This window comes from Paramisgurnus dabryanus, chromosome 15 (genome assembly GCF_030506205.2).
Source record: "Paramisgurnus dabryanus chromosome 15, PD_genome_1.1, whole genome shotgun sequence".
NCBI lineage: Eukaryota > Metazoa > Chordata > Actinopteri > Cypriniformes > Cobitidae > Paramisgurnus > Paramisgurnus dabryanus.
Genome location: NC_133351.1, coordinates 30960447 through 30986993, shown reverse-complemented (window position 1 = coordinate 30986993; position 26547 = coordinate 30960447). Strand labels below are relative to the sequence as shown.

The 26547-nt window shown below is 37.8% G+C and overlaps 1 protein-coding gene and 1 long non-coding RNA gene across 3 annotated transcripts; one reads left to right on the top strand and one right to left on the bottom strand.

The window, feature by feature from the left end:
* Window positions 1-857: 857 nt before the first annotated feature.
* Window positions 858-2471, bottom strand: LOC135782907 (paraneoplastic antigen Ma1 homolog). The gene has a single exon (XM_065293395.1). The coding sequence runs from the start codon at window positions 2469-2471 to the stop codon at window positions 858-860; it is 1614 nt and encodes a 537-aa protein (XP_065149467.1).
* An 18906-nt stretch (window positions 2472-21377) lies between these two features.
* Window positions 21378-23429, top strand: LOC135782654 (uncharacterized). Of its 2 annotated transcripts, XR_010545452.2 has the most exons (4): window positions 21378-21564; window positions 22349-22397; window positions 22791-22834; window positions 23257-23429. It is a non-coding gene; the product is annotated as an uncharacterized lncRNA (long non-coding RNA). The 2 variants fall into 2 exon arrangements; XR_010545451.2 differs by lacking the exon at window positions 22791-22834 and having other exon boundaries at window positions 21381-21564.
* Window positions 23430-26547: the final 3118 nt, after the last annotated feature.

Sequence of the window (26547 nt, the reverse complement as noted above, 5' to 3'; positions counted from 1 at the left end):
TGTCGCAACCTTTTCTTCCAGGTCTCAGAAATTGGGGAAGTTCCAAAATCAAACAATTCGGGGTCAATAGAGGTAGGAGTTTGTTTCCCTTTTTGAGTCACAGCAACGGTATCAGTGGCATACACTTGTGCAACTACAGTTCCTGGTGGAAGAGAGATGTCTCTAGTTGTCTCATTGTGTACTGGTACTTGTATGTGATTTAAATTTACCTCTGTTAAAGGTAACACCACAGGAGGAATGAAAAGACCGGAGGGCAACTGGTCCTCCAGAGAGGTTTCAACCAGGAAGATATCTTTTGGTAATGGTCTTTCACACTCTACTTGACATAGGATTTGGAGTTTACTCTGTGAGGGCACTGTCAAAATGCCTGGTCCCGCCCACTTAACTTTCCCCTCTGAACACTCAGCAATCTGTTTTGTTTGTGGTTTTGGTTGACAACACATTTGCTGGTAAGAAGAGTTAATTCTGAAACTGTGAGCTACATTGGAGGAACCAGTCTCATTATGTAGAGCAGCCAACCTTGTGAAAAAACTGGCATTTGTCCCAATTATCACAGGGACTGACTGGGGTCCTTGGGACTCTGGACAAACCAGGGCTAGAATGGAGATGGTTTCTTCCATTTTAGTGCCTGAGGCTGGAAAGGAGGCATCAACAACAATATATCCCTTGTATGGATAACTGGATGAAGCGAGTCCCCATATAGACAGTCCTTGAAGGGGTTGTATTGGCACATCTGACAAGTACTTAGAATACCAAGAGTCAAATACAATAGTGACTTGGGATCCGCTATCCAAGAGAGCTGTACAGGGATGTCCATTTAGTTTTAGTGTCACAGTAGAGGTAGGCCCCACTAATCCTTAAGGGAGACAAGCAGTTTCCAAAGCATCAATCTGGCTTTTCTTTGAGAAACAATCAGAGTTTTCAGTCTTTGCACTGTCATTTGACATTTCCTTTCTGTCACACTTAGCTTTCCTTAGTGACCTGACCAGCTTTTGGATCACTTTTGTCAAGTTCTCAGGAGCTTGGCACTTAGTGGCAATGTGCCCATCTTCTCCACATCTGTAACAGAAAAAGTCTTCCTGAGGGGGTCTAGCTCTATCTTTCCGTGTCCTTGGCATAAAACTGGATTGTCTTTGAGTCTGCTCACACAGCTGATTATGTGCTACACTCATAACGCTAATTTTCTGCTGTAATTGTTGGATTTGTTCTTTCAGAGAGTGTACCTCCAGATCACGAGACGTTTCCACATGTGCTTTTGTAGAAGTAGGCTCAGACTCCATCCTCATAGAAGCAGCTGACGTCTTTGAAGGTCCCTGTCCTATCCTGGTTGCCAGATCCTTAATCTCTGCTTTTAACTCTTTCACTATTGAAAAGCTTATTTTGTCATCCTCCTGACTGTGTACAGACTTTACAGTAGCTCTTATTTTCTTACGTACAGCTTCATTCTCCTCAGCTTCTCTAATCTCATTCAAGAGAGTCAAAAAGGTTGGTGGTTTAGTTTTTCTCTCTCTAAGCCTCAGTTGGAGAAGCATCAGATCTGACTCCACTGCACCTCTAATTAATTGCTCAACCCTGACACGATCCACCATTTGCAGAGACACTCCACCTTTTTGGACTACTTTGTTCAACGCTTTGTCCATCCTGCGCAGAAAATCTGATAAGGCTTCACCAGGACATTGTCTTAACAGGCGGAACGCAAAATACAGATCTTCTCCTGACTCAGAAGTACCAAAGGTACTTTCCAGTGCCTCTATGTATTGTAAAACACTAGCTTCAGGATTAGAAAATCGTACTGCTTTGATTATCTCAAGTGCTGACCCTTTTAAGCTCTCCACAACTCTACGCCTTTTTTCCTTCTCAGAGCATTCGCATTCTGCAATCATCATTCGGGCTTGATCAATCCAACCATCTAAGGTTTCTTCTCCTGGTGGTGTAGGAACAGTACCAGAAAAAATGCGCAGCCTTCTGTAAACATTATCAGTGTTGGATGGTTTACCTGTTTTCTCTAACAGATCCCCCACTGCACGAATGATAGCCTCTGGAGAACTAGCACTAGGACCTTGGGAAGACAGAAGAGCTTGCACATCAGTCAATGACTTTCCTTCACCTGCTAAAAACATGGCAAGTTTTTCAGCAAATTCAGTAGAGGAAGGTACCTTTTCCATGTATACTACTACTTTCCACGGTTCTTCCCCAGCAGCAGACAACAGTTCAACAGGCACAAGAGCAGGATTAACTACCTCTCGGGTCTCACACAATACGAGCTGTTTATGTGAATTTGGGTCTGTCTTAGTAGCTCTAACACGTACTCTTCCCCACACTTTTACTGACTCTGTGATTTCTTCAATATGTGCTACCTCCTCAGCTGCAGACACACCCACCAACACTAGGGCATGTGATTTGTCAATGAGAACCTCATCACACCACGCAGTGAGTATCTCTTGAAAATCTGAATGACTAAGTGACTCCATCTTAATTACAAAGCACCATCAGTTAAGGGTAAAATAGGTAACGTACTAACAAAGGGACTTTGAGTCTCCCCGTACGGGCCACCACTTGTGTAACACCTGGCTCTAAATTACATATTATTCAGAACCAGGAAAATGTACATACGGGTTCTTTTGTATGTGTCTCTCGACTGATTATGGGAACTCCTTCTCTATAGTTTTACGTTAACCTATCACAGCATTAACTGCTAAATAATTTACTGCAAGAAACTTAAACCCTTCACATGTAACTGTTTAGACCCAACATTAATATTAAACCAGATACCAAATGAGTAAATACTTCAGCGTTTATACATAAGAGTAACAAGTTTTATTTAAGAAAAAATAGGAATATTGAAATAGAGTAGAAAAAACTTAAATAACCCTTAACATAAGGCTTTCATCAAGATTTCAAATGTATATAAAAACAAATAATCACTACAAATAACCCTTAACCTCTTAAGGATGAAATTTAAATACTGAAACTTTACACTTTGTTAAATCACTTACAATAGTAAGCTAGGAATCACAGAAATTGTGGTGAGAAAAAAAAATAATAATAACAGGTCCCCTTTAACTGCGGTTTATGTGACTCTTTCAATGCGACACGTTTAACACATTATAATCACACAACAACCGATTACCCGATATAAATCAAGACTTTAGAGGTATCTTACTTAACTTATACCCATATCAGAGCATATTGAACAACTTTGAAATAAAAAACACAGTATTTGTGGGCCCACACACACACACTTACACATAAACATTCACACCCCCTTGTTGTTGCAGGCCCGTGCCCTCGCTCGTGTGCGTTGTGGCCATTAAACGAAAACTTAAACTGGCCTCTTCACTCCTAAGAGCAAAAATAAAATGAAACCAAATACCTTAAGGTGCAGCTGTCCGCCGAATTGGTTATTGTGGTTTCCCTTCCTTTCTTTCTCCCTCGTGATAATCGTCTGCAGGTTTGCGTGTCCCGCGACTCCAAATGAACATCACCACTAGGGATGTAACGATTCAACCGTGTGTCCCATTAAAAATGCCTGTCTAAAATCGATTCTGAATCGTAAGTCTGCGATTCTTTGTTTCATGCACAGCTTGTGCGTGTACTACGGCATGTGGTCAGTAGGAAGTCCTTTTCAATCTAAAATCATTACGAGTCGGAGTCGTTTATAACTTGCATTTAAAAAAGCAACACTCGTTAAACAAAATCATTTAAAATATTCTTTATTATCATGAAAATACCTGAAACAATTTGAAGAACAGTGATATAAATATTCCTGTAGACATTTCCTGGAATAGCATTCGTAATGCTACTTCTTCTGTGGCACAAAGGGAGTTTCTGCACGGGAGCGCCCCCTGGCGTTCGGATGTGCCTGGATTTCGCCGTAATTCATTCAAATTCATTCATTGAGAAAACGCGCATTTGCACGGTTAATCGTTACACCCCTAATCACCACTCACATCAATTCAAAGCGCTTTTCCGTCTCCGTCATTTTTATCATAATTGCAAATATGACTGTCTGGATACACAACTTATCACTCCAAAGACACTCGCATGCTGCTCTGTGTCCGACAGAAAGTTCTCTAATCACTCACATCTGTTCCGCCATAGATGTCCGTCAATCTCCTCTTTGCAACTTGAATAAAACAACTACCAGTCTTCTCTTAACAAGATGCTTAACAAATTATTACTAACTGTCAGTTAGTAAAACAAATTATAAAGTATAAGAGACAACTTAATCCGATCTGGATCAATGCATTCACCCGGTCGATCTGCCAGGTGTTTTTTCTTACTGACGCTGATTTCTCTTAAACAACCAATAGCTGTCCTAGTTGTTTGTACAGAGGGCGGAATCAACTTCTGATCATCCAATGATTAAACAGACAACCAAACATGCTGTCAAAAAACCACGTTTTGCACCATGTACATTTCAACCACACTTTACTTAAATAAATATATAAATAATACTCTTAAAGAGCCAAACCTCAATTTGTATCTGTTTCTGTAAATTAACAGGACTCACACCATACAAACAAAATACACTTCTTAAACCATATGCATTTGAAAATTCACATTCACATGAAAGTTTTACCCTAGGTTACATAAAAAACTCAATTAAGATTAGTTGTTCTATGCCAATAAAACATACATTTAATTATCAATTTATTTATATATTTAATACTTCAAATGTTTACAAACAAACGTTTACTTTAACCAGCATCTCAAGCTTTCTCAACTTATTGGGTATAGCCCTTTCTACCTCCACCATTGTTTTGCTTCAATGACTTCTGGGGCGTAAAGCGATTTCAGCACTCAAGTCTGCACTCGATGCATCCTCGATAACAAGAACTAATCCGGGGATTTTCATGCATCCTCTGTACATGTGTTCTTGAGAATTGGAACTGAACTTCGATGACGTTAATGATGACGTAGAGCGAGAACACAAGGGCGCAAGATTGCTGAAGAACGCATATTGAGAAACAACCATAGAGTTCTGTAGTTGTCATGATGTCACAAGCCAGGGGCTGGCTGCTAGTGGTTAAGCCACGCCCCTTATCAACTTCCACCTCGAGGAGGTCCCCAAAACCAACCCAATGACCAGACAACAACGAGGACAGGTAAGTATAAAAATATTCTTTATTTATTTAAATAGTTAAAATGTACGGGGACTTGGGGAAAGGGGAATTAAAACTAAAATCAGGCTCTGCCCTCCAGGGGGCCACGGCCGAATGAATGACAGAGGGTAGGGGGGGGTTTGCGTCGGGGAACTGGCTCCCGCCTCTGGTTCCCTCTGCCCGTGGCGCGCTCCTCTTCCTTCCTGGAGGCAGAATAAATCACAATCAGTGTTGGTATAGACTTTTCTTGTCCGTGTACCTGTATACAGCGCACGGCGGTTCGCCGCCTATTTCCCACAGCTCCTTGCTCGTTGACTCACTCTCCTTCCCTGTTTTCTCTCTCTCCACAGACTACAGCGGGGACACGGAGGCACGGTGGATCGGTCTCCACGGGCTCGCTCACCTCTTCACCGACTGCAGCTTCTTAGTACGTATGGTTCTCCTTCCGAGCTCGTTCCTTTAGCACTCACACTTGTTCTCTCTATTCCTTCGCAGGTGACAGCTGGGACACAAAAGGCACAGTGAATCGACTTTCAAGGGTTCTCTCACCTCGTCGCTGACTACAGCTTCTGGATAGGTATGACTCTCTTCACAGCTCAGTATCTTAGCGTTCACACTAGCTCTCTTTCTCTCCACAGACAACTGCTGGGACACAGGGACACAGTAAATCGGTTTCAAGGTTTTCTCTCACCTCTGCGCTGGTTACAGCTTCTGGGTAGGTATGGCTCTCTTCACAGCTCAGTATCTCGGCGTTCACGCTAGTTCTCTTTCTCTCCACAGACGGCTGCTGGGACACAGGGACACAGTGTATCGTTTTTCAAGGTTTTCGCTCACCTCTGCGCTGGTTACAGCTACTGGGTAGGTATGGCTCTCTTCACAGCTCAGTATCTCAGCGTACACGCTGGCTCTCTTTCTCTCCACAGACGACTGCTGGGACACAGGGACACAGTGAATCGTTTTCAAGGTTTTCTCTCACCTCTGCGCTGGTTACAGCTTCTGGGTAGGTATGGTTCTCTTCACAGCTCAGTATCTCAGCGTACACGCTGGCTCTCTTTCTCTTCACAGACGACTGCTGGGACACAGGGACACAGTGAATCGTTTTCAAGGTTTTCTCTCACCTCTGCGCTGGCCACAGCTTCTGGATAAGTATAACTCCCTCCGCAGCTCTCCTGACACACTCCTCTTCCCTGTCAATCAGCAGACATAACAATTCGTATGGTATTTTTACAGGGTGGCGGGCTTACGCTGGCTGGCTACACAATACGTCGACCGGACGGTGGTTTCAATGGGACGCCGGGGACCAAGACCCTCTCGGCGAGCTCGTTGGCTTACAGAGGGGCGAGAACGTCACGCCGGCACACCGGGTTGAGCGCTGCCCTTTCCTCGAGACCCGTTGGTCAATCGAAAACTGGACCGGGGCGCCCTTTCGTCGAGACCTCGGGGCGGCGGATCTCTCTCGCCTCTAACTCTGTGATGATGAAAAAGACACAGGTAAGGTAACAATATTATATGTGTTACTCACACACACCGCCAACCGCACAGTTCTTCGCCGCCACTCCAAAACACAGGTCCGCCAGGCGTTGGCTGCGAGAGGTACTTCGAGATACCACTCCGTAATTTAGAAGACTGAAACACACTACAGCATAATCACATACAGGTTTTATCTAGGGCCGCTTTCCTCTTCGTCGTCCCGGGACGAGTGACTGGAGGCGGGTTTACGTCACAAGACACAGCAATCTCACTGCAATACACAGCATTACACAGCACCACTTCAAGTGAAAATTTCTACATCCAAAGACTCACCCACCACGCTCAGTGCACACGATAGACACCCGTCTTCCTTCACTTCGCTCTGGGCGAGGATATGGAGATGGTAACACGGCCTAGTGTTTGGTTTTCACCACTGTAGCTACTTCACACAAGGACCCTTCGGCTCACCCACCACGCTGGTTCAGGGGTAGGGCCACTCACTCTCTCTTGAAAACACTCAAACGATCTGCAAGTCAATGTACATGCAACACACCTCCTTCACGGGATTTTGTTCCTCACATCTACTGTACTTCCTTCGTCCTAGGTTGACTTCACACTGCAATAGCTCCAGATGCATAGACAGGGCATTTTCCAGCCATCAACACCACTTTTCCACAGGTGTATTACTCACGATGGTAAGTTTCCTCTTCCTTCGTTTCTCTCGTCCAGCTTCAGTATCCATCTAAGGTTTAACCTATAAGGTCTTCGATATCCTTAGCAAGGTAGATCTACGATCCAAAACGAGAGAGAGAGCAAGTACAACAATCCAAATAGCGTATCCGGCGAGCCCAACTCGGCGCTACGATACACACCAACACAACAGGGATAACAACAGCCAAGACCGTGGTTTAAACTGTTCTTAAGTACTCTCCTGGGTGTTGCTCTCCTCCAATCACCCGGCGCTCCTCTTAATAACTCCCAGCTGTGTGTAGTTTGGCTGATTACAGCGTTCGCGATACCGGTCCGGACGGAAACATCCGGGCGGAACCAAAACTTTCCCAACTTTTGGTTCCGCCTAAAAGATCGTCACTCCTGTGACATCGACACCAACATGCAAAAAATATTGATTGAGTGAAATTTATACATTTTCTCCACAATTATTAATAATTTCAAGAATTTGTTCACCTAGACATTGACATTCTATCATAATTTTCCCATTCCCACACTGTAAACAAAAAATTTGTTGGTTCAACTTAATAAAGTAAGGGTGTTTTCACACTGACACTGTTTAGGTCGGGCCAAATGAGCTTTCGGTCGGTCGGTGTGAACACAACAGCCGCACTCTGGTGCGAACCATGGTGTGAACGCTGCTCGATCTCTGCCGAATCAATTTCATGAAGTTCTCGACATGTTTGACCCACTGGGCTTATGGCGTGACGTGAATCGGGTGTTATTATGTTGGGTAAACAACAAACAGGGCAATCTGTCTCCTGGAGGTTTGGGCTGATGATTTCATAAATGCATAGCTGTCATCCACTCACAAAAATTGTGACATTTACAGGGTTTTTAGCAAGCGGCTCCATGAGAAGGGCTTTAATAGATCAGTTGCGCAATTTCTCATTAAAGCAAAAAAACTTCGCAAAGACCTGCATCTTTTATCTCCATATCATGCTAGCTTCGCTCTTCCTGTCAGGGTGGTTGTCATGAAAACATGTGGGGGTTGGTCATGGGGCAAAAACTGTCAGAGACCAATGACAGGGCTGACAGTTGTCATATGGTGTATGGTGCGGCGTTTCAAGTATGCTAAAAACCACGTATGTGAACATGAACCGCACTAACAGAAAAATTATACAATGTAATCTGGTGCGCTCCCACATGTGTGAAAACACCCTAAATTGCCTGCCTTTGAGTTGAATTAACTCAAAATTTGAATGTAGAGAGGTAACTTAACTTTTCAAGTTAAACCAACTTTTTTACATCGTATTACTTCAAGGCCTGGTTTCACAGAAAATGCTTAGCTAAAGCCAGGACTAGGTAGTTAAATTAAGATGTTTAAGCATCTTTAATGAGCATGCCTTAGACAAAGATATTTCTGGTGTGTATCTTGAGACAAATCAATGGCACTGGCATATGTTAAGATCTGTCAGTGCAAATTATTTTCAGTTGAGAGAGCTCAAACATGTGTCTTAATCTAGGACTAGCCTTAAGCCTTGTCTGTGAAACCATTGGTATATAACATTTCTGCCTTACATCTCCTTTCACAGCAAACATAAAACAAAAATTAAAATATTGCTTGGTTAGAATGATATGAGGGATTGTAAATATTGACAAATCTCCTTTTTTGAGTAAACTGAATAGAGTTTTCTAACACCGGGATTAAACTGCAACAGCATTCAGCATTTTAATGAATGAGATTAACACAGCTAAATCGTGTAAATATATGATGCAAATGTTTTGGTGAATTGAAATGTTTACCCATTTAAAGCCCTTCAGAAATTCTATACTTTTGATTTAGTTTCAACATTCAGAGAAACGCATGTTAGACCAAAACAACTCTCAGTTCAGCCACAAGGGACACAGAAATACATGTCCCGCCTTGATCCGTGATAAATATCCCAGGAAGAGTCATAGAAGCTGTTTTGATGTACTATGGATGATGTCATCGACGGCAGACATTTCATCTAAACATATTCTGCTTTTACTTACTGTTGTCAGGCAAAATCCCTTAAATCCTATCTGAACTGTTATTCACAGTGATTTAGTTCACACATGATTTTCATTTGGGGATCAGATAAGACTCATAACAGTGCTGTATGTTTTAAGCAAGTAAAGGCTTTGGTAATGACTTGAGAGAAATATGAGACTCCATAGAGATGATTCAGTTTATGATGGATTGTCACCAGACCAAGAACACATCCTTATCTTAATAGGATTAAACATTAATTTCCCATTATTCCCTCAAAGACTGTGAATTTTAATTAATGCTGTCAGTTGTTAAAATCCAGGCTTCTGCTGTGTGTATTTTATTTATTTCATAGCTAAAGACTGGGAGCTCAGAACAGAAAATAGATCAAACCTTCAAAACACATTTTGCTTTCATATTAAAATAAAGTTTTTAATATTAGCTGTCAATATTTAAGTTATTATTATTTAAGTTATATAGCCCATGCATTGTGATTTTCTCCTTTGAGGATTTTATTTGCTAACCTACAAAACCATTTAAAATAAAAATAAAATAAAATGATTTGCACATGTGGCACTGTTTTGATTTTACTTTACTACTCCAGCCTAGTAACCGAGTCTGGTAACTGGGATTTTCTTCCAATTATTATTTTTGCAGTTCCAATTGGGAACATTAAAAATGATACACTTTACTTTAAGTTTTTATTTGGTTTGTTTAGTGTTTTTACTATAGCTTTTACAATGTAGGTTTTAGTTTTTACAATGTAGAGATATAGAACAGGATGGCTTTCACAGTCCCGCCATAAATGTGGCAGGAGAGAAAATCAAGTTCTCTGGATGTCTTAAAATGAAGGGTTCAATCTGTCTTTGTCATATATCACCAAACAAAGTCATTAGGGTGACTTTGTGGTAATATATCCTGTCAGACCAGCTGTCCAATTCATACACTATCTCCTTTATCAGTAACAGTACATTTACTGCTGCATTCACAGAGGTGCTCTTACAGTAAATTATTGAGCTTTGAAAAGAAGAGGTGAGCGGTCTTGGAGTGTAAGTCTGTACCCTCTCCTGAGTTCAGCTAATGCTTACACCAGTAAATCTGTCAGCTGATGGTTTTCCAAGATGACAGCGATGTCGTAGTGGTGGGAAAAGCGATTGTAGGACTGGTTGGGGCTTCAAGGACAGAAGCCTTAAAAATGCTGCACAAATGATGATAATAGATGGTAGACTAAAGAGCAGGATGCTTTGTACATTAACATCCTCTCTATAACACGACCGTTCGCACTACTTTACAGCTTTCTCTTTACACAGTTCATTTTATGACTGTGACGCACTTTTTGAAAGAATTTGCTAGTAACAAGCCGGCATGGATCTTGAATTAAGACACCACTTGCACATTTAGGTCATGTGTCCATCAAGTCTTTTTTATTGTTTGCTATGTGAGCACTACGTTTTAAACAAAGGTGGCGGCTGGCAAAAAGCTAAGCATTTATTTCACACTGAGCGTCAGTTGCTCTTTTTTATCGGTCGCATGAGCTCTTCAATTATATTTTTTATTATAACATCCAGTCAGTTGAAATTACAAAACAAACCACAACAGGGTCATCATCAATGCTTGGCTGTAACTGACTAACTGACTACATATACTGTAAGTACTAGCGGTTAAGATGACTTCAAGAACCCAGACAGGTGTTCTGTTATCAGTTTTAGTTGTTTACATTTTTTATAATGGCCGCCAAACTATATAAACTAACTGACTGCTGTGTAGGCAACGGATTTTATGATGTGTCATTCACGGGTTTTCACATTTTCTATTTATTTGGTGTTTTTTTGTAAACAGCCATGTGTTCAACCAATGCTATCTCTCAAGAATTTGTTCATATTTTACAAGTTGGCTAATTCGTATTAACTCATTCCCCGCCACCCATTTGTTGAAAAGTTGCCCCCCAGCATTTTTTAAAAGTTTTACAAAATGCCTTTCAGGAAATTTTTCTTCTAAAAATATATAAGCGTACAAATATATCAAATGACAGAACAGACCCTCTGCTTTCAAACACACAATAAACAAACAAACAAAACGTTTAATAATATCTTTATTTTTTCTCTGCTTATAAACTCTTAAATATGGGTATTTTTCTTTAAAAATAAATTTTTTTAGCAAAAAGCTGAAATAATTGCATTTTTGTGAAGGAATTTTTTAGAGATCAGATTCAGAATGATTATCAAAACATACACAGTATTTAAAATTAGTAAATAACATTTTGGCTTCAGTTATTTTCATAAATTGGGTAAGGGCAATATTGCATGTTAACATAAAAAATCATTAGGAACAAGTTTTTTTATGCAAATGTTTTCTCTTAATTGATGAGATAACCAGCCCAGTCTCACAAAATTTCGTTATATAGTCACATTTTATTTTTATATTTTTTTCGTGATATTATCATGAATTTCCGCGTTTTTCCGTGATCATATAACGAATTTCTGTTTTCGTGTGATTATCACGTATTGGTTACCTCAACTGTTTTTTCCTATTTTCTTACCATTGTCGCTTCGGTTTAGGGTTAGATTTACATAAAATGACATCCCTACCCAAACCCAACTCTAACCCCAACTCCAGGTGACATTTAAAAAATACAAATAAAAAAAAATAGTATAAACCAATGTATAAAGTGACATTCTAATGCAAGCACCAAATCTAACCCTAAACCGAAGCTACAATGGTTTAAAAATAGGAAAAGCAGTTAAGTAACCAATACCTGATAATTACACGAAAACAGGAATTTGTTATACGATCATGAAAACGCGGAAATTTGTGATAATATAACGAAAAAAAGAATCAAAAAAATACGTGACTATATCACGAAACTTTGTGAGACTGGGTAGAGTGTTTGTCTTGGGAAAAAATACTTTACTAAAAAATTTTCACTACATTCTAAAGCATAGAATCATACTGTGTATTCCTTTTATATTGCATATTAAAATTGATTTAATACCTAATTACATAAAAAATGTGTACTTTTACTTTTCTTGTATGGAGCACCTAATTGAAGCAAAAATTAGATAAAGTTTAGTTTTGTGTGAAAGTTTCACTTTATGCAATAGTTTATGTGATATTTTCATATGCGCTTGATAGTTTTATGTGCATGCACGATAGTTTCACGTGCATATGCGAAAGTTTCACGTGAGCACGCAAATTTAAACTTTTCAAAAAAAATTCTGCACCTGAAGGTATCGCATGAGCATGAAACTGAACTTAAGATTTTTTTTACTCCAATGTCACCTAAGGGGCTCTGTATTCTTGAGTAAAAGTACAAAAGTACTTTTTACTTAAGTAAAAGTAAAAAATACTAGATGTTTAATGTACTTAAATATTAAATATAAACAAAAAAACTTGAAATTATGAAATGTAGTGGAGTAAAAATTATGATAATATACTTTGGAATGTATGTTTTCCAAAGAAAAACACTGATGAAATGCAAATACTTAAAAAAATACTTTTATGTAGAAAGTAAAATACTTAGTGTCACCCAGTCTCACCCCATGGTGTCAATATTTGACGACACTTGACCATGCGTCAATATGTTGACGCGGAGGGTATACCTTTCGCGTCATTTTTTGACGAACTGGGGACTTCAATACTATTACGTCCGTTGCATTCTCTTTCCTATTTTATTACCATGTTCGCGTCGGTTTAGGGTTAAATTTACATAATGACATCCCTACCCAAACCTAACTCTAACCCCAACGCCAGGTGACAACTGTTTAATTTCACGTACCTAACTCTAACCCCAACGCCAGGTGACAACTGTTTAATTTCGCGTACACTGTTTAATTTTGCGTAATCTAACCCTAAACCGACGCGAAAATGGTAAGAAAATAGGAAAGAGAATGCAACGGACCTAATAGTATTGAAGTCCCCAGTTCGTCAAAAAATGACGCGAAAGGTATACCCTCCGCGTCAACATATTGACGCATGGTCAAGTGTCGTCAAATATTGACGCCATGGGGTGAGACTGTGTTAGATTAGATGTTGGGTTTGGTTATAGTTTTTTATGAGAATCATTTGTTTTTGCACAATTAACTTTCATATGAATTAGCCAACTTGTAAAATATGTATAAATTCTCCTTAGATCAGGCTGGTCAGACCCATTTATTTTAAAACAGGGCATTTCTGTGTTGTGCCAGAACCTTGGTCACCTTGTTTTTGATGTTGTTGTTTTTGATTCCTTTACTTTATTCCATACAAACATGTGCAAGTCTCACTGCATCAGAAGTTATAAATTGAAATCAAATGTGTAAACTAGGGCCTGGTTTCATAGACAAGGCTTAAGCAGCTTAGTCTAAAATTTAACTAAGCAGTAAAACTGGACCTTGGTCTATTGGTGCACTAAAGGCACCCCCTTGTACCCTTTATTCACACTTTTGCTCGTTAAGTACCACCATGCCATGCTGTAATATCAGCTTCCAAATACAACACAGTTTATCCCCCGGGTGTGAATGTGAAGGGACAGCATTAATTGGACAGTGTTTTATGATTTCAGAGCCCTTGGAAAATAAAGGCAGGTGAAAACTGTCCAGCTGAGCAGCGAAGATCAGAAGCGTCTAGAACTGGCACTTCTGCATGGTGTGGTAAGTGAAAATAGCTTTTCTTCTCATCAGAGGTTTCATTCAAGGTCGGTCAAGCGAGAACAAGCTGAGAGAGCCTGTGCTATGCCTTTTGATTTTAACTCACTCCTTTCTTAACACGATATATAGCTCCTTCTTAATACTATCATCAGATTTTTATTATATTTTTATGATTGATATATATATATATATATATATTATTGCCACATATATGAAATGTACATCAGTTTTGTTTCCAGGTACACGCTGACTTAGAAACTTGAAAATCAGGAATTGTATTAAAGGCCAACTGCTTCCTGAGATATAACTGTGTGACAACTAGCCCCAGTCTCCCCAATAAAGTTGCAATCTCCATCGTTGCTTTATCCAAAAAACACTACTGAGACAATCAGAGGCACACCAGCAGGTTCAAAGAGGAACCTTGTGAACCTTCAAGAGAAAACCGGTTTTGCTCCGCACACAACACTCCTCCTCCCCAGCGAAACCTCAAGCAGTATTGACATCGTCACAGTCTTTTCACATAACAAATCTGGTATTCTTGATGGCATCACCCTTTCATCTGCCATCCTCTAAACAGGTTATGTGTATGTGAGCTCTAGCAGAAGGCCTAATGAATATTAATTGGCCGTACGGCAGATGGTTCTCAATGGGGAGCAGGGTCTGCCCTGTGCCTGTCAGACCTCCAGGACCCATACATGCATGTAAAACAAACAGCCTAATTGCATGTGAAAGGCTATGGAACAGAGCTATATACCTCAGGAGGGCACAGGAACAGAACTACAGGCCTGTCAGATCATTGATTCCTAATATGTATCGCATGCGAGCCTGTGATTTGTTTTGGGGGCTAATCTGCACCCTGTTAAATGAAGGCATAAAAATAATTGCACACCATACGAGGTGCAGGTAAAAGATAACTGATATATAAGAAAAAAAGGCATAACCGTACATTTTTTTACTCTTTCATCATTCAGTAAGACTGACCAAGATATATATATTGTGTTGATCACATACTGGGGTGCATACAGTGCACAGTATAAAATGTACAATTAATATAGTCAATTTGGAAAAGCCTGCCGTACACTTTTAAAAAATTAAGGTCCTTAAAAGGTTCTTCAAAGCAATGCCATTTTTGGTTCCAAAAAGAACCATTTCCCAAAAGTCAAAGGTTTCTTTCATACCTTTTTATAAAAGGTTTTTTGGAAGTTAAAGGCGCAAAAGAGGATGCGTAAGAACAGCCTCCCTCCCTCACAGCTCATTTCTAGGGAACGCCTTCCAAAACTCTTGCACGAATATTTGAACACGAGTGTTTGTTTACCACCAGCATATGCTTTGTCACGTGACTCGTGTCAGTGGATTCATTATGTGAAATGATGATAATAAACAAATAAGACGTTAAAACGTTAAATCAACTAGCATGTAGCAGACTGGTCACTGCCTTACAACTACAGTACAAGAACAACGTCAATATACCTGAATAACAGTACAACAATAATTACTCCACAAAGAAAGAATAATCACTGTTACCTGTCGGGAAGAATTTTGCGAACTGCGCGTCTGTCTTGACACCTCTCTGTTCCTTCATTGCTCTCCAGCGTTGAAATGTTTCTCCAATAACGACTCTGTTTACATTACGTTCTTCTGACAATTTTCTCCTATTCCCAGCGGCTTAAAAAAGTCTTTCTTTTGTGTCCTTCTTCGAGTTTCTTCTCTACCGTGGTGCAAATTCAAGGAGGAAAGCAGGATCGACAATGAAAACAAACCGAAACTTAAGACGGAGTTTCATGCGCTATGCGCATGCGTCGCCTGTGTTTAGTTACTGGAGCGCGCACGTATCTCACAAGAATCGTAATGGCAGTGATTGACAAGCCAGAGGGCCAATCGCTGATGCGATGACTGCATGAGCAATTGGCTGATGTTTTTAAGGCCCTATCTTGTGCACAGATGACGTATATTAATATTATTACTTTCAGTGCAGCTAATAAAAAAAAGGTTCTTTATTAAACGATTCATCCAAAGTTTTCTTATATAATTTACACAATGTATTCACTACAATGAACAAACCAAATTATTCTGGCAATTATTTGCCTTGCATCTTATAAAATCGCAATCATTGATGTTGTTTACAAGAATATGTTTTTGTGACTAGGGAAGGATATAGTTGACAGTAATAAATTGTAACATCTATCAGACACCTGAAATCTCTGTTTATTTTGCATGGAGAAAGCTTTCCTTTATGAAAGCGAGTTCAGTGTGATTTCTGAAATAAGGTATATGATCCAATCTTCTGCTAGTGTATAATAACCCTACAAAATGTTTCAATCTAATGGAGAGAAACAGATGGGAACAAAACTATAAAAACAGCATATTAGATCTGAGCCATGGTACCTCTGTCTGTGCATATACAGCAGGTGTTCGTTTCGATGGGTCCCAAAGATCCCTGCTAGCTTTTACACATTGGATTTATTTTACCAACACATTTTCACTTGCCTGTTCAAGCTTGTGTTTTCTTCTCGTTATTCATAGGATAATGAAATACACACATAAAGAGTGCTTTGGAAAAAATTAAAGCAAAATCAGCCCCTGGGGAACAATAGGCTATTTTCTCATCAGCCATCTGAGAAACAACACCTACAGCCTATTTACACCTCAGCAGGATGCCTGTCGTCCTGTCTGTGTGGGAAAGGATAGGAGATTTTTACAGATTTTCTGTGGTTCGTTGGTCATGTCTCTGCTGAAAACAAAGGAAGAGATTCACAGCACAGTGAATGTGTACAGTCAATTACCTCATTCACACAGCACATTGGTCCCAGATTTCCAGAAAATTGGAGGCTTCTGTGTGAACACAAACACATCCCATAATGATGTGGGATAGCTCCTGTAAAGAGGACCTAGTAACATTGCTGTAACATTCATGGAAAGCATTCTGTGTGAATAAGAGGCAGAAACAATGTCGTAAAGGGCATGTTGTAGTTAGGATGCGCGTGGCATTGCAACAAGAAGATATGGTTCAGTACCCGGTTGCATGAAAGTCCTTAAAGGGACATTAAGTAGGATTTACCCCCATCTAGTGGTGAAATTGTATTTGGCTTTCAAACGAACAGTGCTCTCTAGCGCCTCGCTTTTCCAAATGCGTGTTGCAACTACGGTAGCCGTTATGTAATCGCTGATCTCCTTGTCCGTTGCAGCTGGTTCACGTGTTCTGAATGAAAACGCGTTGTGGAAATGCGTTGGTTGGCTAGTGCTTTTTGTCCCTCTCTGCTATTATAGTTTATCAATACGGCGGACTTACCCGTTCAATGTAAGTAAAGAGAAGAAATTCTAACCTTACAAAGAAAAGTCAGATCACTGGCAGAGGTCATTTGACACCAATGAGGACATTTTTATGAATAAAGACATTAATTTTGATTAATAAAACACTTAAAACCCTACTTACTGTCCCTTAAAGTAAAGAAATCCCTTAGATATAAGGTTAACGGTACCCTTAATAAAAGTGGGTTGCAAGAAAAAACCTTAAAGGATTAGTCAATTTTCTTAAAAAAAAATCCAGATAATTTACTCACCACCATGTCATCCAAAATGTTGATGTCTTTCTTTTAAACCACAACTTCTCGTCTTCCTCCGGTCCTTTGACGCGCCAGCGCGACCTCACGTAATTGCATAATGCCGTGGAAAGGTCACGTGTTACATATGTGAAACGCACATTGCGGACCATTTTAAACAATAAACTGACACAAAGACATTAATTAGTATCATTCGACATACAACAACGTCGGAACGCTCCTCTTTCTCCACACTTGTAAACACTGGGGCGTAGTTTTGCATACGTCATCCGTGACATCTTGACGTGAGGACGTATTACATGAGGTCAGGCTGGCGCGTCACATGAATGGAGGAAGACAAGAAGTTGTGCTTTAAAAGTGCATATTTTTATTTTTCTTGTCAAAAATGATCATCATTTCACTAGATATGACCCTTATGCCTCGTTTGGGATCATTTAGAGTCCTTTGAAACTGCAATTTTAAACTGGATTAAAACTGTTAAGTTTTGGGGTCCTTTAAAGTCAATTAAAATGAGAAAAATCCTGGAATGTTTTCCTCAAAAAGCACAATTTCTAGAAAGACATCAACATTTTGGATGAAATGGCGGTGAGTAAATTATCTGGATTTTTTTGTAAGAAAATTGACTAATCCTTTAAGAGAAAACGCTTTCCTGCCAATGACGAGTTTTTCTGGCTTTTTTTCTAGCTTTTTGAAGAAAAGGTAAGATACAGTAATTGAATACTACCCTTATTTGAGAGGTGATAATAGAGAACTAATAAAAGTAGGATGAGGATTTTTTTTTAAGCAGATGATCTGTTCTTTCATTTGATATATTGTATGTTTATATATTTAAAGAAGAACATTTTCTGGAAGACATTGAACTTTACAAACAAATGTGTATCTAATGTGATAGTTGTAGACAGAATAAGCAAAGAGCAGAAACTGCCAGGGTCCAGATGGCCACGGACAGGGTGTGAAGGATATAAATGAGAGAGAAAGAGAGAGAGAGTTGGGAACTTGACTTCCTGTTCACTTATACACAGCTCATTATTCACAAGTCCACTAATAATCTTCATTGTCCTATTCTAAACAGATAGTCCTCAATATTTCTCACCTCATCCTTCATGGTTATAGAGCGATAGTATCTTTTCTAAACATCTTAAACTGGTGACACTGTGTCCTCTTACAAATAACGGAGACCAGAAAGCCTTTATGCCTCTGAACTCTGATTTGTTTGATAAAGATAAGGTAAAGAGACTGTACAACCATTTAACAACATCCCATAACCATCACAATCACAGCATTATGGAGTATTATCACAACATTGAGGAGGTTAAATAGTCTGTTCACCTCACAGTGCGTGGGACAAAAAGGAAAAGCTCTCAGCTGCTGACCACTCTCTTAATAAGATTGTGTCAACTGCCCGGCATGAACAGATTGTTTTGTTAAACAAGCTAATTTTTTTCGATATGGGCAAGGTGGCAAAGACCAGCATGTCCCTCGCTGCCCGTCTGCCGTGTCTTATGGCAAATAAAGAGCCAAAAATGTTAATCGAGATTCTCATGGGAAAATGTGTGTTTTGGGAAAGAAGAAGCATGAAATATCTTAATGGCTAAAACAATTTGGATTTAAAGATGTCTCAGCAGCAATTCATAAGCAGCAAAAATGTAGCTCCCCAAATTTTCATGTGGTTTTAACTTGATTTAAAGGCTATACATTCTTCAGATTTTCAGACACCTGATTTTCGTATTTATATATATTTTTTTATATATTTAAGAGAATCTTTGATACTCAAATTGCAAGTTTCATATGTTTTTCACAATATCAAATATCTTATTTTGCATTAAATGTAAATGCATGCTGAGCATTATAACATTTGCCTTAAAGTTTTTTGGGGGGATACCAAAAATGGTTTGTAAGTCATCACTGTTATTTCCCTTTATTTTTAAGACTGTAAGTTGAATTTGAGGATAAAAGGGTGCCATGTCCAGAGGTATGTGCTGTTGTTGGATAAATGGATGTCAGACTTATCAGTGGCATATATTCACCTCATCTTGATCTCTCTTGGTCTGTAGGGGTGGTCTGAGAACAGAGCAGGCAAAAAGATAAAGTCGCAGTTGAGGTAAGGTGAGGTTGTCTTCATCAAAGCAAAACAGTCTCATATCTCTGACACCATGACAAGGAAGATTCAACACACTTCATGGCACAGTTTAAACACACATCTGCATGCTTACATCCCCTGCTCATAAAACAACAATGACACATTTGTATAAGGATACTTGGAGTAGCATACTGAAGCACTTTTCATAGAGATGGTAAAAAGCAAGAGTGGGTTACGTTAAAATGATGGCCCCTTAAGCCGAAAGTATACTAGGGACGTCCGCGTATGCGCGCCGTCCGCATGACGTCATTTTCGTCATCAAGAGGGTCCGCGGCCGGCCGCGCGGACCGTCCGCGTGCAGCCCAAAATTTGAGACCGCGCGGACAGTGCGCGTACAGTCCGCGTACAACAGCGCATGCGCGTGAAAATATTTAGACAGTGCACTCCACTATAAACAATTATACAAAGAAAATAGACAGCATTTGCACACACAGTATGGTTTTTCTTCTTTAACTTTTACTTCTTCCAAGAACAGAAAGCTCTGGAGCATGTTTGTTTGATTCCTGTTCTTTGTTGTCTTGTTGTTTGTTCTAACTGTGTTTGCAATGGTGGAACAGTTACTTTTCTTCACCTATTCTAATGTTTTAATGTACTCTAAATGTCACCAAATCAGTGCTGCCCTGACAGCCTGTTAGACTAATAATTTGAATAAGAAATCATTTGTATTGCGTATAGTGTCGAACGCGGCCATCCGCGTGTAGCCGCGGAGAGTATACTCGAAAAGCTTCGCGGACGCGTGCGCGCGCGAGCCGGACGCGGACGCGGAAAAAAAGTATACCGCGGCCTTTAGGCTTCTGTGGGCTGCTGTGGGGGATGGAAGATTGATGTCAGTGCTGGTAATGAATCACCCATTATCTGTGAAACTGCGGTGTCCTTGAACTCCAAGGTTCGCCATATGTTGTAAAGGACAGAGGGGCTGCGGAGAGGTGAGCACCTTAATCACTGCTGTTTCCTTGGCACAAAAAAGGTCAGTGAGTCCTTGGTGGAAATGGGACAAGCTCTGAGGCTCCAGTGCCTGAATCAGTGTGGTGAAAATCCCATTAACAATCATTATTCATACATTATAACCACATTCATTAAATTATACCCTGGTGAAAAACAAATATACTTTATTGTATTTCAAGTATATTTAACTTTGCAATAGTACATTACAAATATACTTACAAAGGAATGTACTTTCTTTAAACATATTTAAAGTATGCTTACAACATATTTGCGGGTATTTTTTACAATTAAACTTTTAACATACTTCAAAATAAATATACTTTAGTATATTTTCTAAAAGTATACTTTAGAAAAATATACTTAAAGTTAAAGTTTTGTGCAATTTTTAAAGTATACTAAATTTAAACTTATTTTAAAATGTATTTTAGGTATACTTTATCGGTATGCTTAAAGTAATCATTATAATAATGCACTGACAGTATATTTCTAAAATACATTATTTAGTATTCTTTAGAAACAGTATATTTTAAGTACATTTTCAAAGTATATGGGGTGTACAAATGTATATTATTTTATGGAGAAATAACGTGGGCTTAAAATTACGAGAGAGCAGTAGGCCTATGTTCAGTTACATTTTATATTGTAGATACATTTGTAATATACTATTAACATAAGGTACACTTTAACTTCACTATAGTCAAGCATTGGATAAACCAATTAACTGTGTTTTACCACAAAATAACCGTGGTTTTGCTAATAATAATCAATACACCAAAAAAACATGGTTACTAAACTTTTACCACAAAAAAAAAACATTCATTTTCGTAAGGGGAATGAGTGTTTGTTTTTTTGTAGTTTTTCAGTCAATTGCATACCGCTTTTAGCTGTACAAAACTTAAACAGTTTTCGTAAATGCATTTCAGAGAAAAGTGAATTCTGAGATTTGAATAATGCATCTGACGTGTGTGTGATGACGTCACGACGCACGTATTTTGATTTTTACCAGTCGTTCAAGGCGGACGGATTCAGTCCCAAGGTACGTTAAAATACCTTAAAGTCGCAATGAAATTGAAATGAAAAACTATATATATATTTTTAATATTGTGGTATTATTAACAAATGACTTATCTGTGAGCTTCATTATTTTTAAAAAATTCGTGTGTGCTCATAATCTTTAATCAAAAATGCTAATCTCCTCCCCTCCTCAAAACGATCTCTCTTCACTTCCGGTCATAAGTATGGCAGGTGGGCGGGGTCCGGGAGAAGATCTCAGCGATTAGCAATTAGCAGCACGACCCAACTTCAAACGATCCAATCAGATCTCGATGGACAAATTCAAATCCAGCCCTGCTTTATTTCATCTCAAAAGCCGTTTCATTCGGATATACGTCACCACGGGGAAAATAAGGCGATCGATACTTCCGTTTCATGGCGACTTTAAAATTAATTATATTTGAATATCGTTTGACCATTCTGAAGTTTATCAGTAGACTATCATATTTCGAATGCGAAATGTTGTCAATAACGCGGTGTCTAACTCGCTATTACTGATAAGCTGCTGTGTAGCTTAGCTTAGCTTATAGCTAATGTTAAAGGTTTGAAAGATAGCACTGTCAGCCTGTTATATCGAATTAGTTCACCCGATTGTTTTGTTAAATATATGTATTGGTGTGTATGTATATGTTAATGAAAAAAGGTAGCATCAGAAAATCTGTTTTTTTAAATGTAGCGTGAAAGTTAACCATTTATTGACTGTTTAGAGGTTGTAAGGCTTTTACCTAACTGTATTTAGTATTAATGATGCTGCATTCTTTCCTCAGAAGCTAAAGTTTTTCAAAGACATTTGTAGGGAGGACTTTGCAGCTAATGGTAAGTCATTTTAAACTCTTAAGATATAATAATTCATTCGTAGTAGTAAATCAAGCTTCAGTTTAGATAACGTTATACATATTGAGGCGGTTTCCCGGACAGGGATTAGACTAGTCCTAGACTAAAATAAATGTAAGAGCTGTCCAAACTGAAAACAACTTGCACTGACATATCTTAAAATACACCAGTGTCCTTTGTTTTGCCTCAAAATGCACACAGGTAATGTTTTTATTAAGGCATGTTTTTTGAAACTGGTTATATTTCTTAATTAAACTAAGGCCTAGTCCTGTTTTAAAATAATCCCTTTCCAGGAAACACCCAATTGTCTGCTTGTTGCTTTTTCTTTCTGACAATTTTTACATTTAAATTTAATACAATAAAATCTTTCTTTAGGAGCTGAAGTATTTTATGTAAGGAGGATTTTGCAGCCCATATAGGCAAGTCATTATAATGAAAACTCTTAGGGGTGGTTTCCCGGACAGGGATTAGCTTTATCCAGGACTAGACCTTAGTTTAATTAGGATAGTTTTAACAAACATGCCTTACTAAAAACATTACTTATGTGCATAACGATGTAAAACAATGGGCACTGATGTATTTTAAGATATGTCAGAGCAAGTTGTTTTCAGTTTGGACAGCTCTTACATTTATTTTAGTCTAGGACTAGTCTAATTCCTGTCTGGGAAACCGCCCCTTAATATATATGATGACATTTAAGTCAAGCTCTAGTTTAGGTAAAAATATATCTGCTATACAATCTCTGCCAGTAAACTATAGATTTAATACAGTAAGTCTTAAATAAATGTAATGTTTTAATATTAAACACTTTTTAATTGAGCTTATTGTCTCTCTTTTTCAGATTTCCTTAGGCTGAACCAAAACCTGCCAGACTAAAGTTGATTTGGGAGAGAAAGACGTTGTAAACTCAATCATCTTGACATTCTTCAATGAGTAATTGTTCAATTTTTAGGCAAATACTGTACACTTTGAATGCTGTGAATAAAACTATATTTTAAATATATTTAAAATGAATTGTTTTTGACTGTTTTAATCAGCTTTTATTTATTTGGAAAAATTATTTTGGTTATGTTACCAGCTAAAGTAATCTATTCCCAAAATAGCACTCTTTAAGTTAACTAATTATTAACGCACTTGAAGTATACTCATTACTAATCTAGCTGCAGGTATGTAAAAGTATACAAAATGTAATGTACTTGGCATATTCATTTTTCACCAGGGCAGTTTTTAGAATTTTGGATTGGCCAAAAATATATAGAATGTACGCAAACAGTCTATTTAAGATATACTGATTGTATGTTTGCAAGACACTCATAATACATTTGTAATGTACTCCTAACATAAATAAAACACACTCTAAATCCACTTATCAAGCATGAATTTAGCACAAAAACAGTCATGTACTTAAATTGTACTAAATACACTTAAAGTTGTTCCACTTTAGCACACAAAAGTACACTAAATACACTTAAAGTTGTACTTTGTTACAATTAATATACAACTAAAATATATTAAGTACAAAATTAGTTGTTCCAAAATAGCACTCTTTAAATAAACTAATCAATAGCACACTTTAAGTATACTGGTCATTAGTGTGACTGCAAGTATACTTAAGTATATCAAAATTAAATATATTTAGCATACTATTTTTTCACCAGGGTATACATTATGCATTAATATCACATGTACATATCATAATTATGTACTTCTGCCTACATTTCAGTATAGCCTGAAATGCATTTCGTCTGGTATTGCTGTGTCTTTCTGTTGGAGTGTCTACTAGAGACACATCCCCGTTTTTTTCTCTGTTTGTTCATTTAAGGTTACAAAACTTTACATTAGATATTCTTCAGTTCATGCTTGTGTGATTGATAAACATCTGATATTGTTACTGTCAGGATTGATCAGATTCAAGGTATGTAAAGAACTTGTTTTGTACAAAGAATCATGGCGGTGACTACAAATGGAAATATAATGAATGATCAAAATAAATCTGTTTGTATCAGTCGGCTGTGTTTAATTCAAATTAAACTGCGAGGACACTGAAAGTCACTTAGGCATGTCGCACGTTTGACATATGACTATAAAAAGTATTAAGTGGCACAAATTTATTTAAGAAAGACGAGCAGGTTTTATTTTTATGTACGTGTCTGCTTCGTAACATTTAAAAATCATTTGTACCTGGAGGAACGTATTTTAGGTTTAGCAGAAATATAGGCAGTGGTACGTATGTATTTTACTGTATATCATTCATAAAAAAATTATTAAGATGTTTTATACTCACTTAAACACAGAGATGGATAACTCAGAGTAATTGGCAAATAAATACAGCAAAAAATATTTTTTCAGATACAATTTTAAATATATTTGCTGAAATATATTTTTAAATATTTTTACAAAAAAAAAATTTCACCAATATATTTTTTGTATATTTTGAAATATATTTAAAAAAAGAAATATTTTAAAGCATTTATATTCATATATACATCGAATTGGAAGAAAAACTTTATGTTACAACAGAAACATAATTTTCAAATGCAAAAATATACTTTATAAACTTTTATATTTTGATTTGTAAAGGTAGAAATTTATTTGTTGCTCCTGAAATACATTTTGACATATATATAAATAAAAAAAGAAATATATTTTAAAGCATTTATATTTATGTCAAATTGGAAGAAAAACTTTGTTTAACAGAAACATAATTTTCAAATGCAAAATTGTATTTTGCTGTATGGGTTGTAAAACTAGAAATGTATTGGTTGCTCTTGAAATACATTTTGAACTATATTTTGATATATGAAGATTTAAACATAAGATTTAAATATATTGAATTAAGCTTCACTTTCTACAAAATATATTTAGCATATATTTAAAACATATTTTTGTCCAGAGAAATGTATTTTGAATATCCCAAAAGATCCCATAAACAAGGAGTGTTTATGATTTCTAGTTTTAACATCCAACAGCTGTTTGTTCATCTGTCTGTCTATCTGCTTATGCAGCCTCTTTAGCTTTGACATATGTTCAAAGTTTATTTCAAAAACATTCATTGCATCATTTCATTGTGTACTATAAGGCTAAATCTGAAAACTCCTAAAGATAGACCAAATGAGTCCTCTTGGAGAGAAAATCAGCACTTATGGATCTGTCAGAATGAAGTGTGTGTTAATGCACTGCAATTCCAGCTAGCACATTTATCTGTTAACACTTCTACAGCAAGTGAATGTTTTACTTTGTAGTCAAAACACAAGTCTAGGATCACACTTCGGATTCTTCATCTAGCATGGAATTTCAACAAACAGGAATTAAATATCTCAGACGGTGCATTTAGGTTTTTGGCTGTATGGCGTCCGAGTAAAACAGCATGTGTATATCTGATGAAGTGTTCTGCCCAGATCCGATCCAGACGACGTTAACACCATAAACGAATCAGGGAACATCAAGTTCAATGGTTTTTGCTTTATTCTGTATATATTAAGTCTATTAATTCATACGGTATACACATATTTATAAAATACGCTGAGTAATAGCAGCTTTCACATGTTTATGGATTAGAGACAGAAAACAGTGTTTACATAAGAATTATACATGTTGGCTATGAGGATTGATAGATTGACAGAATTGAATTAAGCTGTGTTTTTACTTCTGACGGAGCCTGGATCTTTTCTGTTACCCATGAAGTCAAAAATTCTTTACTTACATTAATTGTCTGCATTATTTCATGGACACGCAAACACTTCCATGTGCTATCTGTCATTTAAAGGGGACATATCATAATCACTTTTTTCATGTTTAAGTGCTGTAATTGGGTCCCCATTTTATCAACCTAGAAAATATAAAAAGATCAACCCAGTAACTAAGTTTTGGTAAACCATTCTCTGCAAGCATATGAAAAATAGGTCATTGAAATCTGGTTCCCCTTGTGATGTCAGAAAGGGATAATACCACCCATTAATCTGCACTATCCAACCACGGCACTGCCATTTAGAGCAGAGATCAGCTCATTTGCATTTTAAAGGACACACCCAAAACGACACATTTGCTCGACACACTTACAAAGTGACAATCTTAACATGTATTCTGGAAACATCAAAGATTTATTTGAAATCTTAAAAAAGTCTTGTGAAAC